The following is a 13,053-nucleotide window of genomic DNA, read 5'->3' on the forward strand; positions in this document are numbered from 1 at the left end:
GAGCATGACCTGTAAAGTCAGAAGTGCTTGACAGGTGTGCTACACAGATAGTCTACTCATACACTGTAAATCTGACATGTTTAAGCCATACTGTATATACTCTGCAAGTGCAGAGTACACATGCAGAGCACAATAGGAGACTTCAGACAAAAAACAAACAAATAAACAAAAAGGCAGAAAAGAAGGCTGTGACTAGAACACAGCCACATGTATGTGCATTTTGTGGATCTGTCTTTATACAAATCTGACTATCCTAATTATTAGAAACAGGACAATCCAAATCATATTCTCTTATGTTTGTTCTCTCCTCTTTTTATAATTCATGTAATTTTATGAGTAATATATTTTGTATGTGACCTCCTAAAACCCTTCCTGTTGCCCCCCTGGAGACTGCCATGCACATCTGGGAGACCATCCCAGAGCAAATGACACTCTCAGATGGAGAAGCAAGACCTCTTGCCTCTTCTTGCCTCCAGCTCTGAAATACTAGAAAGGAGACAAAGAGCCCTATCTCCTGGTGAGTCTAAGTATTGCACAAGCGAATCTGAGTATGTAGCTTCCCCACACAAAGGTACATAAATAAAATATCCAAGTTTATCTCCTGTCAGCAACTCAGTTTACTCAGTTAGCTTCCAAACTTACAGGGAATGATGATTTTCCAGTTGCTGTTATATATGTTTAGCACTGCAGTGCAAGGACATTCATCATCTATAATGCAAACCATTGATTTTTCTGGGAGGAATAACACAGGAAAATTGCCAGTAAGGGCCAGTCAATCGGCATCACAGAATTGTTTAAAAAACAGCCAAATTTTATTTTAACTATAGACAGTATACCCAAATCTCTCACGCAAGCTGACAAAGACAGCTTCATAAAAACAAAGTTTAAAGGCTATTGCTGTAAATGTGTAAGTTATCTCATGGAAAAAGGTATAACTTAAAGAAAAATTGTGGCATTTGTTCCTTGAACTAAATTCAGAGGTTATAAAAATGGCCCAAAAATCCAAATAAGATTTGAGTTTTGTACTTTGTTTAATAATACAAAGACTTGATTCTGCTTTCTGCTGTTTTACATTTTATTGTCTTTGCTTAAGAGAAGACAACTTTTCATCTCAGAACTGCAATGCAAATATTTTTGTTTTATCAATTCTTAGAAAGAAATTTAGACTCAGCCACTCTTACTTAGATTTTCTGTGCTTACCACTGCTCCACCACTTCTTGCCGTTGATCACGTAACTGTTTCCATCTCGCTCAATGCTGCACTGCATATTGGTGGCATCACTTGAAGCTACATCAGGTTCTGTGTTAAAAAGAAAAAAAAAAACAAACAATTGGATACAGGTAGTATTACTACCACAGATACCAGGATCTACGTATACTGCAAACACACTATTTTGCTCCTTGTAGAAAAGTTGTTTCAGAACCTCACTGCTGGTGGTCAAAGGCATTCTATTTTCTTATGACTATTTTTCATAGGCAGCTTAAGCTGACTTGTTCTTGGGCCCAAACTATCCTTTATATCAAATACCCCTCTTCCTTTCCTGACATTTTAAAATCTTTACCACTTCCAATGTACTACTTATAGATAACAGTCATATCTCTTCTCAGACTGTTTTTGTAGGCTGCTCTCAAGTGAAAGTAAAGGAATTTAAACCTCCTATGATGGAACTTGACGGGTTTATGAAATAGATTACATCAATTGTTTGCCAGCAGTGCAAGCAATGATCTTGAACAGAAAAGGTTCATTCTCTCTCTTTTCACCTTAAACTGCTTTGTTAGGCCATCTTCTCTTATGTTTTCACAGAAGGCATCTTTTTACTCTTGGGAAACAGAATGAAACAGAATAGGCAAACTAAGGGTCTAACTCTGTAAGACCAAGTTCTCTCAACTCCTGCTGACACAGGAAGGCCAAAATTTAGACATTATATGTCCAAAAGTTACCTTCCTACATCAAAAGTCAAGCTTTTCAGAAGTGCTGAATGCCACATGATTCCAAGAGTAAAAATGTATACAACGCTGAGCTGAAGACACAAAGTGTATCATGTGTTTCACAAGTTACTTTTAGGGTTATGCCTCAAAAACTCCAAACATGACATAATGCAAAACTACATAACTTGAACCACAATTGTCATACTTGTACCTACATCTTCTGGAGAATCCCCAAAGCATATTATAAAATGGTAAGTGCTATTGTAGATCTGGTTTGTACAATAATCTATATTTTACTAGTACTAAAAATAAATTGAAATTATGTGGAAAGCAAATACTAATTATTGTAACACTGAGAAGTGGCAACTATCAGATGGGGAGCTCCAGAAGTACAGCAAGGGTGCCCAACTTTGTATTCATACCTCAGAGATGCTTTCACATTCACACTCACAGACCCAGTGGAACTATCTGCATTAACTGGTTAAGACATAACAACTTCTGTTTTTTTCATAAATTATTGTGAAAATTGTGCCAGTTGCCTGTAACTCTCTTCTGGAGAAAAATTTACCTGTCATGCAGAAACATGAACTAATCTTTCCTTCAAGAAGAGGCTCAAGCCACTCTTTCTTTTGCTCTTCTGTCCCATACATGTGCAGGACCTCCATATTTCCAGTGTCTGTAAGAAATCAGAAGGTATGTTTACTTGTAGAGATACACAGCTGATAAGGCATAAGATGCCCAACTTCATACCATGCTCAGTGCTGTAGTTAAAGCACAGGGTTTGCTAACCAGGTGCATGACAGTTGAAAACTTCAGGGGCAAAGAAACATTTCCCTGTCTCTTCAGCTATTAGTGCATAGTCAAGCTGGCTGAGACCACTGACATCTGGGAGAAAAAGGTTCCACAGACCTTCTGCTTTCGCCATTTCCTGTTGAAAGAATCAAAGGAAAACACACTAGCAATAAACCTTCATCCTGCAATAAAGCTTGGCCTGCTACCCATTTTCTTCCTTCCTGCTTAGCATGTTGTCCAATATATCTGACCTTTCAGTTTTTTTCCAAATTGTTATTTTCAATAGATAAGTCTTTGAGTTAAAGTATATCCTCCATAGAACTCACTTTTGCTTTTCTCCTCTTTCCTTTGTATCTCTCATCTCCTTTTGCATGCCTCCCTTAATTACTTCTTTCTTTCCTTTCACTGTTCTTCACTGTTTCTCTCCACGAAGTCAGAATTCTCAAACAGCATATAGCACACTTTCCTACTCTCCATGTCAGTGCCTTTGTTTCTTTTATCGCTACAGTGCTGAAGAATATTTATTATCCAGTACCTTCAGTCTCTCAAGCACTGGCGGTTTCTTCCATTTTTCCTCAGCATTTCCGTGTTCAGTATAGTATTTTATTATTTCCTTAGAGAAACAAATAAAAGGTTGCTGTTTAAATAAATAATGATATTTAACATACACAAGTAAAGATATGGTTTGTTTCCCAGCCTTATACCTCAAGGAACTAACAAAGTATTTAACATATCTTTCTGTCATATAGTTAGCTGCATTACACATTAAAATATAATTTGAAAAAAACCAAACCATAATCTATTTATTTTGCAAGATGTCAAATACATCACGGAGATGACTCCAATCAGTACATTTTACAAACAAAAATGGCTTGGAATGATTTAACAAAACAAGTGATGATAAAAGTAGAAGAAACAATTTTTTCTAAAGATACAAGTAACTGGTACCAACAGTATGCATGAGAGGAAAAAACCCAAAGTCAAACAGATAAAACTTAGCCTGATGCACTGGCATGTAACATACAGGTTTCCAATCACAACATTCAAGTTAGTTAATCATTTTTAACAGAATAAAACCACAAAGAATGCGGGGTTTTTTTCTGTCAAAATAACTTCTTGAGTGAGTATTAGTACTATATACACCTGTGTTCTCTTTAATAAACAAGTATACTTTGACAAGTATATTTTAGTAAGGCATAGCACTTCAAAGTTGTCCCAAGAACTAGTTTTAGAATAAAAAAAAATAGTTCCTAAGAAACTCTCCCTTCTCCCTACCTGTGTTCTTCTACAAACACTTCAGGAACACTGAACTGTAATTGTAAACTCCAATTTCAGGTAAACACTTTTTGTGTGCTGATTTTATGATATTACACGATTCTCTTTATTCAGGGATTCGAGATCATCTTTCACATAGCCTTGCCATAAAACAATTATTATGCTAGTTACATAGAAAGAGTAAATGATTTTTAGAAAAATCATACAGTAAGAGAAATTTAGAATTAGAACCTGCAAGTCCTGATTTGCAAGCCTCATTGTCAGAAATAACTTACAAGAACACCACTATTCATTACAGAACTTTCATGGCTATTTGTGGTTCTTTTTTTTTAAAAAAAAAAAAAAAAAAAAAAAAAAAAAAGTTAGTACACCTGATTATTTAAAAAGTTTCTCTCCAAAACAATCTAAAACTAGTTAAGACTTTCAAGACTCTTTGCATAGCAAGAATTTCTGCTCCCAACAGATCCCTTCTGGTAGGCAAGTATATTCATAAATCGTTTAGATTAACATGTTCTCTACACCTCTGCCTGGCTAGAAAAACAACAACAACAGACCCAACCAAAAAACCACACGATTCTGCAACAAATGTCATCTGTGCTTCTGCTAGGCTGAAAACTGAACCAAGTTTCCAAATGAACCATTTTTAACATGTCACTGATTAAGAAGTGCTTCATCTCATTTTCCCTTTCTCTCATCATGGATTTCTGTGGATGTTTCCAGTATCTGATTTCAATCCTTCACTGGTATCGGGATATATGCAGGAATTAGGCTACACTGATACATTATGGAATCATGTTCATTATCATACAAATAATATCTTAAAAAAAATTTCAGAAGGCAAGGAACGAAAGCATTGAACGCTGTATGGTTAAAAACAGCAGTTTCCTTTCTGAACAGGCAACCCAGAGTATATTTCCATCTGAGGCAAAAAAACAAAACCCTAATACTTTTAAAATAGGATGTGTACAGAGTCGCAAAAAAAAGGCAATATGCAGTTATGCATGAATACTTTATAGAGCATTAGATTACCTTTCCAGAGTAACAACAGCTCAGGATACTTCCAAACATAACCAAAAGCAAAAAATAATTATCCTGTCCCATCACATACTTAATAAAGGCTGAATAAAGTAATAGGCTAGAGTTACAGAAACAGAAAGAGTCAGAGGAACAACTTGCTTGTCCACATATTAGTTGAAGACAACTCACTTCCTCTAAATTAATTACAAAGTTTCTAACAAGAAATCTTAAGATAGCCATGGAGTGGTTATATATGGAGTATAATGGTGTGGTAGGCATAATGTAACACTTAGTACAAGGCTGTGTCATGAAACTGCATTTTGGCCACTCAATTTCCTGAACAAGGGAAAGGAAGACATGTAATAAACTCCAACTTTTGCCAGATCTGATGTCTATGACAATACACCAGAATTCATAGAAATAATGCTTTCAATAAAGGTTCTCATAGCATATATAAAAAAACCAGAACAAATATTTGAGAGACTAAGCATCCTAACCTCAGTGATGTTCTAAATCAATTAAAATAAAAGAAATGCAAATGTTACGCTCTTTGTGTCATGATTTTACTTCTTCGTTGGAACCGAAAAGCAAAAAACTCAAGAAGGAGGTGAAGACAAAAGTCTGGAATAGAATTTAGAATTTATGCGATATAAGACAGTGTGAGCTCCCTAAAAAAGTAACACAGCACCTGTGTGCATGCACAGCATCAGAAATAAATATGTGCCTCTGCACATAGTGCATAAGAGTTCTAGGTCTTTGTGAGGACGCCATGGTATTAACTATGAGCAAAGTATTCCTCCACTTTTAAAAGTAAGCTTAGCATTTATTAACAACACATACAATACTTCCTTTCTTCAAGAAGATTCATGCAAATGATAATGACGTATGTTAACATTTTGCAAGTACCACCAGAAATATCACTGATTGAAAAATAAAGCTGTTCTAAAAAAGAAAGAAAAAAAAAGAAGGCCACGGCTTCTATACATTTTACAAAACTTCCATAAGTTTTACATTTTTGTAAACTCTTCTTATAAAATGGTCATTTATAAATAAGTTTACTAAAAGCTTTTACCTTTTCAGCTGGATATATGTGCTGTGTCATGAACTGCTTTACCTTCACCAGAATTTCTTCACCTTTCCTACTTTGATGGAACAACTCTCCTGAAATTCTGTGATGTGCTCTGCTGCTGAAAGATGATCTGAAGAAGAACATCCAACAGAGTAACAAATACAACCAAATTTTCCCTGATAACAATATAAACTACCTTATACAGGCATTTAAATAAGTGAAGGAGTTGCAAGAGCTTTGCCTGACCTTCTATCAGTAGTTTAGATCTCTCTTACCTTTTTGAGAGCTCTAATCCTCTCTCTGCCAAAGGCTTCACCATCTTAGAAAATTCATGACTATTCTCTGCAGAAGCATTTCCAAGGAGATATCTGGCATATATACCCTAAAACCAAAAGGAAAGGAATATGTGGTATAATTATGTTCTTAAAATTGTCTCTCTTTTAGATAGGTGATTTCTTCAGCTAGGTAAGCAAAACTTAAATGCACATAGCAGGAAAAACATTAGCAGCCAATGTAGTTTTATGAATTGCAGACAGAGTTTACTGGGATATGTTAGTATTGCTTTTGGTCCATATCTGATATAATGGAAAGGTTTGACCGACAAAAGAAAAACAACATACCTCCGCTAAACTAAACTAAACTAAAGCCCACAAGAACTAACAGAGCAAGAAAAAAAAAAAAAAAAAAAAAAAAAAGCATGTCTGCACATGATTCTGCAAGCAAGCCCAGCCTGTCCTTAAGTCAACTGACACCAGTGTACATATATGATTATATATACACACACTCTAACTCCAAATATTAGGAAGCTTGTGTCACGTTTCCTAAGCTGGTCTCATGCTACAACTTCTCAAAAAACTGTATTCACATCACACAGTGGCTGAAAATCTAAATAAACAATTACTTCTGTTGATAACGAATCAACCAAACTTATTTTCTCCTGTAATCATACATCAAGATTGGGCTACTATGTCATTTTCTGCTCGTAATAAGCCGACATATTAATTGACACAGCCTCCTCTTCATCTATAGGTGGCAGCAAGAAGGCCTGACTTATGTATCATGTCTACTTTCATGAGAGCTGCAGAAAATTACTAACATTTATTTCTGTGTCATATGGGATTAAACTAGCTGAGGAGTCCAAAAGGAAGTCCAAATGACAAAATTGCCAGCACAGTGGCACATCAGTCACAAAATACCCACACATCCACTTTTTATTCTTCTCTAGCCTGCATTCCTAAGAATTTAGCTATACTAAGACAAGGTACCAGTCATAACCATCTAAGATACTGCTTCTAAAGGAAGAAAATGAAATACATTTTTATTTTTAAAACACAACTCATACTTTGAAAAAATATTATCAATCTACAAATAGTCATAATGAAAATATGCAACATTTCAGATAATATCAGTGAACGTATTACCTGGGATATTCCTGCCATTTTAAAATATGCTAAAGCAAGGAAAAAATTCAAGTTGGAAAAAGTAGTGCTGATACCCCGGCAGCGGCAGTAAATGGAAATCAGTTCTTCAAAGGAAGGAGTTTCTACAAAACAACAGAATATTTTAAGACACTCAACATTTTCTAGGATTTTTCCACTATATTTTTCAAACAGTTGAACAGCTTTTTCAGTTTTATGATACCTTCAATTTATGCAGTTAAAAAAAAAAAAAACCCTACAATTTATCATCTCTTATGAGCTAAATGTTATATGAAGAGACAAAAGGAAAAGGAATTTGCTGAATTCCAGCCAAGCACAACACTTCCTACTTCCCACCCCACCCATGAAATGAATTGCATCTTTTTTTTTTTTTTTTGAATAAGCTTACGTTTAAATAAAATTTCCTCCAGTATCTCCAAGAAAGCTTTGAGATAACTTCTACAAGAAGTAACATACTTTGGTTAATCCACAGCATATTACTTACCTGTTCTAATAATAAACGTTAGTAGCAACACATTTCCTACAATGAAGAAACCTATGGAGAAGTTCTCTTCAAGTGCAAAATTATTTGCTCATTCATTTGACATTTTATTGTTGTTTATAAAGATAACATATCAAATAGAAATCAATATTAGAATTCATTTTGACAAAAAAAATTACAACTTCATACCTACGGTGCCTTTGAATCGAAAGACAGTGCCTTCACCTAAGTCCTTAATAGATGTAGGCCAAAAGTAGAATAAAGTGGCATATGCTAAATCTGATAAAGGATGACCAGTAGTTGAAAGCTCCCAGTCCAGCACTGCCAAAACACGAGCCTTAAATAAAAATAAAAATCTCTCATAAATGACAGGAGATAAGCTGAATTCTCTACATCCGCAAACGCACAATCCACATAACACTCAACAGCTTTATTGCTGGAATATGCTCCAAGGTTACTATAAAGTTACACAAATGCCTTGTAACTGTCTACAGCAAAAATAGTTCCTTTTAGTACAATGTTAGAATCCATAGACAGTCAGGATTCACATAGTGGTAGAAAAGCAGTCATGTTAACAATAGAAACTCATTTTATATTATACATCTTTGAGTAGTGGTTTTCCTGTCAGAAACTTCTGAACTGCTCTATTCAAAATATGCTTGCAATACAGTATTCTAAAAAACTGTAAAAGTATTGATAGGTTTCTTTTCTTTTTAGGCCTTCATAATGTTGCACAAATGCAATCTGTGATGAATTCTTATAATCTAGCTGTTCTATAGTCCTTCATGACCACACTAGTCTACGCGTGATCCATCGCTACTGATTATCTTGAACTACGCATTGGTAGTCCTACATGGCCATTCCTACAGAGACAGAAACCGCTTCTATGGACTATTTAAAAAGATCTATTTACAGTTTAGTCAGTTCTTTCAGCTGCAGCAGGAACTGTCAGGAACTGCCAACTGCAATTGAGACTGCCAGAATCTCTGCTCAAGGAATCAATGAGCACATTTAAGCCTACAAATACTGTCTGTCCATTGGTCTACGCACAACAGAAGCTGCTTAGGGGAATTGCTGGGATCTCCTGCTTTGCCTGGAAGCTGGGTAGGAGCTCAGTCAGTCACCTTGTCTCAAGTCAGTCCCCTGTGTCATTTCTCTGAGCTTACTGAGGAACCTTCTGGACCACCCAGGGAACAGATGACAAACAGCACTGGGTATGCACTCGGCCACAGCTCTGATACCCGGCTGCACCTCAGCTATCACAATGGAGCAAACTGATTTAATCCTTATAATCACAACTGTATCTCACATTCCATATATTTTGCCAAAATAAACTCTACGCATTTCATCTCCCAACAGTTCTATAAGAAAAGTAAACAAAAATATATTAAAGTTGCCTCTTTATCGATAACAGAACTGCATATGTTTTGCTCCTGATTACAAAGAAGCATCAGAAACAGAATAGACTCAGAATTAATTCCAGGACTGTCCGACACCTCTCGCCTTCTCATCAAGAATAGTGAAAAAAACCCTCAGAATGCATATATTCCGTTTTACAAAAAGTTAACTTATGAGTTAAGATTGCTAAGCCTGATAAGATGGTCACAGTTCATTTTAAAAATTATTTCCTCTACATCAAAAAAGAAATCAAACTACTGCACAGATCATATTCTAAAGTCCAAAATTCATCTATATTCTGCAGATATTGCAGAGTCTTGATTACAAAATTCCAGGCATATCTTTTGCTCACAACAAAGCAAATAATCACATTTTCATTATGGTTCTTTCCATGTTACATTGATATACAAGTAACACAGTATTTCTACAAACTAGAAAAACCTCTGTTCCTTTCCTTTAAAGATGAAAGAGGAACCATTAACGGTCTCTGTGATTTACATGTTTTCCTTAACTAAACAGCTTTGGCAAATTTTTCTTTGCCTCCACCGATATCACATATCATGCATTTAGATCCTTTTCCAAAAGTCATTGTGGTCAAGTCCTACTGCAGATCAAGGGGGTTTGGATCAGATGCTTACATGGTTTAATGAAGTGAGCCTTCAGCATGTTCTAAATTTTCACTGCATCCAGTAGGATTTATATACATGAAATGTTTTGTTTCTGGACTCTGAATAGGGACTAGAGCTAACGAATGATTTGAATAACCAACTCCTACAATGGAAACCTGTACTCTGTTAGGTACCTAAACTCCTTGCAGAGAACGTGCAGAAGAGTTAAGTTCTCTACTGTTCCTTTCTAAGATGTATAATAACAGTATACAAAGAACAGAATTATTATTTGCGCTATGATTTGCAAAGAAGAGAGTCAAGCAGCTTTGATGAATCAAGCTAAGACAATGACTGCATTAATACCCATGGTGCACTTAATCTAAGCAGTCCTTACATTGACATAGAGCAAATCACATACAAACACTATGTAAATGTCCCACTGTAGCCCTGCTAGGGCTACAAACAAATGGAGGACCAAAATGTAGTACTAAACATGTATGAGTAAGTCTCAAATACCTCTGTTGGATGGAAGATGATGTTATCTATTCTAAAATCCCCATGAATCAGTGTTTCTTCACTATCATCAGGTGGCAAGTTGTTTGCTAACCACTCAGCCAGCTGGTTCATGGCAGGAATATCTGTATGAGCAGCTGCATCATACTGTCTTTTCCAAGTTGACACCTAAAAACATAAAACTTACTTCAGGTTTTTCAAACTGATCAACAAGTTTTTTCAAAAGTATGAAATTATGAAGCCCAGGCTTCTGAGTTTTGACTATGTTACTTTTAAATTCATTAAAATCCAGCAGCTTTGTACTTGTAATGAACTGTGAGATTAAAAGATTCAATGAAGACTGCCTCTATTTCTCATTTCAATCCTATTTATGTGGCCCAAACCTAGTGTTATACCAAAAGCGAATAAATATCATTCCCCACTTACAGCATTATAAAAGTGATTTGAATGTAGCAATAACTTTGCAATGTGCACACATAATTGAATTAGGTGAAGCTGTTTAATAGTTTAAATATGATGGTCACTTTTAAAAGATATTAATATTTTAGCTTGCAATTCAAATAAATCTTCAATGACTTGATAAAACAATAATGTTTAAAGATCTGTACCTGTCTTCTGCAATATCCTGGTCCTCTGCCATATCCTTGGAGACCTAATGACTGCAAATCAAAGGAGTGCAGCAGGGCCAAGGTTTCTATCATTGCAATATACAAAGCAGAACGCTCTGCTGGGCCCACTTCAGGCAGCGAGATGTCTCGGAAGATGCGACCCTGAAAACATCATAAATCAGATATTTGGTGGGATAGATGCATCAGGAGGAGAGAAGTAAAGCTATACATTTCAGAAGCAATGCAGTAAACTAATCTCCCCTGTGCAGTTGAAGATCTCTTAGTTACTTTCTTTCTTGCCCTGTACAGGTGAAGGGATTCACCAGAATTCGAAATCATTCGCATGCAGGATGTCCACTGGAAGCTGAGTCCTGAGGAGGAGTTCAATATGGAATGAGCCTGGTAGGTTATTCCCATCAACAGCTAAAAAAGCAGCTTGTCACTTCCTGGTTTTTCTTCTAACAGCTCGTGTCACACAATAATTTAACATAGTAGTCACTGAGCTTCTGAATACACAGTGTCACCGGCTCTGACAAAGGGCGTGAGTTCCTCTACTCCCCAGCAGGCTTTGAGGGTGGGAGCTACAAAACCAGGTATCTCAGACACAGAAGGAAAACAAAGCTGAAAACAGTGCTCTGCTGATCCTTACTGCCAGGCCCCAGTATCAGGACAAAAATCCTACTGCATTACAACCCTTTTTTCATTGTATTTTTCTGCCAAATTTTATTGGCTAAAAAAATGCTCCTTCCTCAATATCCTTCCAAATTTTTAAGCTTTAAATCAACCAAATTGCTGATATTTAGCAGAAAGGCTGCAGGCTGAGATATGACTAACAGGCAAAATCTACCTTAAAATAACTTCAGTAGAATAGGTCCTCAACTGCTTAAAATCCTTAGGTGAAGCAGTGCTCACTTGCCAAGTTAGAAGCTGCATATTTACTCTGGGGCCAGGGGAAGATATTCACTTGAAACTGTTACTGAATTTTAGAAGTGTAAAATATCAAAAATCTAGATCTTTATGAACTGGGACTGGAACATCTGCCACAGCCATTTTTCAGAATAAGACTGGCAATTATTTAAAATCACTAATAATCTGTCAAACCACTTATGTCAGCATAAGTGACATGGACTCGATGCCTAACAAACCATTTTTGTCAGCATAAGAAACACAGACTCAACACTGGTTTCAGTCTTTGAATGCTCTGACTATTCCTGAATCTATTTATTAGACTATCATCAGGATAGAATTGCAGAGGTAAATCAAAATGCTACTAGCTAAACAGCATTTTCTGACACAACTGAAAGAATTACTTGTTTTCATAATACAGTTTAGTCAAAATATCAAATATATTTATTTGATAGTCCAAAGTCTTACCACTTTCCTTTCATTTGCTCGCATGCTGTTGTTTTAAACAATCACAAAAGCATGCCTCTGAATGCTTTTCCTCAGACCTCAAATTTCAGACTACAGGTGTCCCAAAATGCGTAAGAGGGAACATAAGCGGATATTTTCACACAGTCATATTTCTCAGGACTTGAGCTCTCCATAAAGACTAAACTTCCTAAACTCTGAACTATGTATTGGCATGCACTTGAACTTATCATATAAGAAAAGGCAGATTGAATAGGCTGAGAAGAGCAGAGGCCTGAACTCAAATCCTCCTCCCACAAGAGGAAAAGACATGGTTCAGCAAACTTAAACTCAGAATTAGGAAAAACTGGCAGAAATGGTATCAACTGCAATCAACAGATACAGGATCCACAGAGTGATGCACTGCAGATCTGTGCTGTGCACGTTCTGAAAGTAATATCTGAGCTGATATTCTATTTGGTTTTCAAGAAAAGGTGTTTTTATGTTGATTAGCACCTTCAATACTAAAAGGGTTCCAGGATGTCTGAGGATCCAGCATAACTTTATAGCCTCAC

The 13,053-nt window shown here is 36.1% G+C and overlaps 1 protein-coding gene across 1 annotated transcript in view; it reads right to left on the reverse strand.

Annotated features, from left to right (window-relative positions):
* Nucleotides 1-13,053, reverse strand: part of ACAD11 (acyl-CoA dehydrogenase family member 11) — a 36,982-nt gene that overhangs the window by 21,202 nt on the left and 2,727 nt on the right. The window contains exons 4-13 of the mRNA XM_062569421.1: nucleotides 11,129-11,290; nucleotides 10,524-10,688; nucleotides 8,191-8,338; nucleotides 7,503-7,624; nucleotides 6,357-6,463; nucleotides 6,085-6,211; nucleotides 3,256-3,333; nucleotides 2,718-2,856; nucleotides 2,497-2,604; nucleotides 1,201-1,299 (exon numbers count right to left, since the gene is read on the reverse strand). Coding sequence (XP_062425405.1) covers nucleotides 1,201-1,299; nucleotides 2,497-2,604; nucleotides 2,718-2,856; nucleotides 3,256-3,333; nucleotides 6,085-6,211; nucleotides 6,357-6,463; nucleotides 7,503-7,624; nucleotides 8,191-8,338; nucleotides 10,524-10,688; nucleotides 11,129-11,290 — 1,255 coding nt within the window. The remainder of the gene's footprint in view (nucleotides 1-1,200; nucleotides 1,300-2,496; nucleotides 2,605-2,717; nucleotides 2,857-3,255; nucleotides 3,334-6,084; nucleotides 6,212-6,356; nucleotides 6,464-7,502; nucleotides 7,625-8,190; nucleotides 8,339-10,523; nucleotides 10,689-11,128; nucleotides 11,291-13,053) is intronic.

This window comes from Rhea pennata, chromosome 2 (assembly GCF_028389875.1).
Source record: "Rhea pennata isolate bPtePen1 chromosome 2, bPtePen1.pri, whole genome shotgun sequence".
Classification (NCBI taxonomy): Eukaryota; Metazoa; Chordata; class Aves; order Rheiformes; family Rheidae; genus Rhea; species Rhea pennata.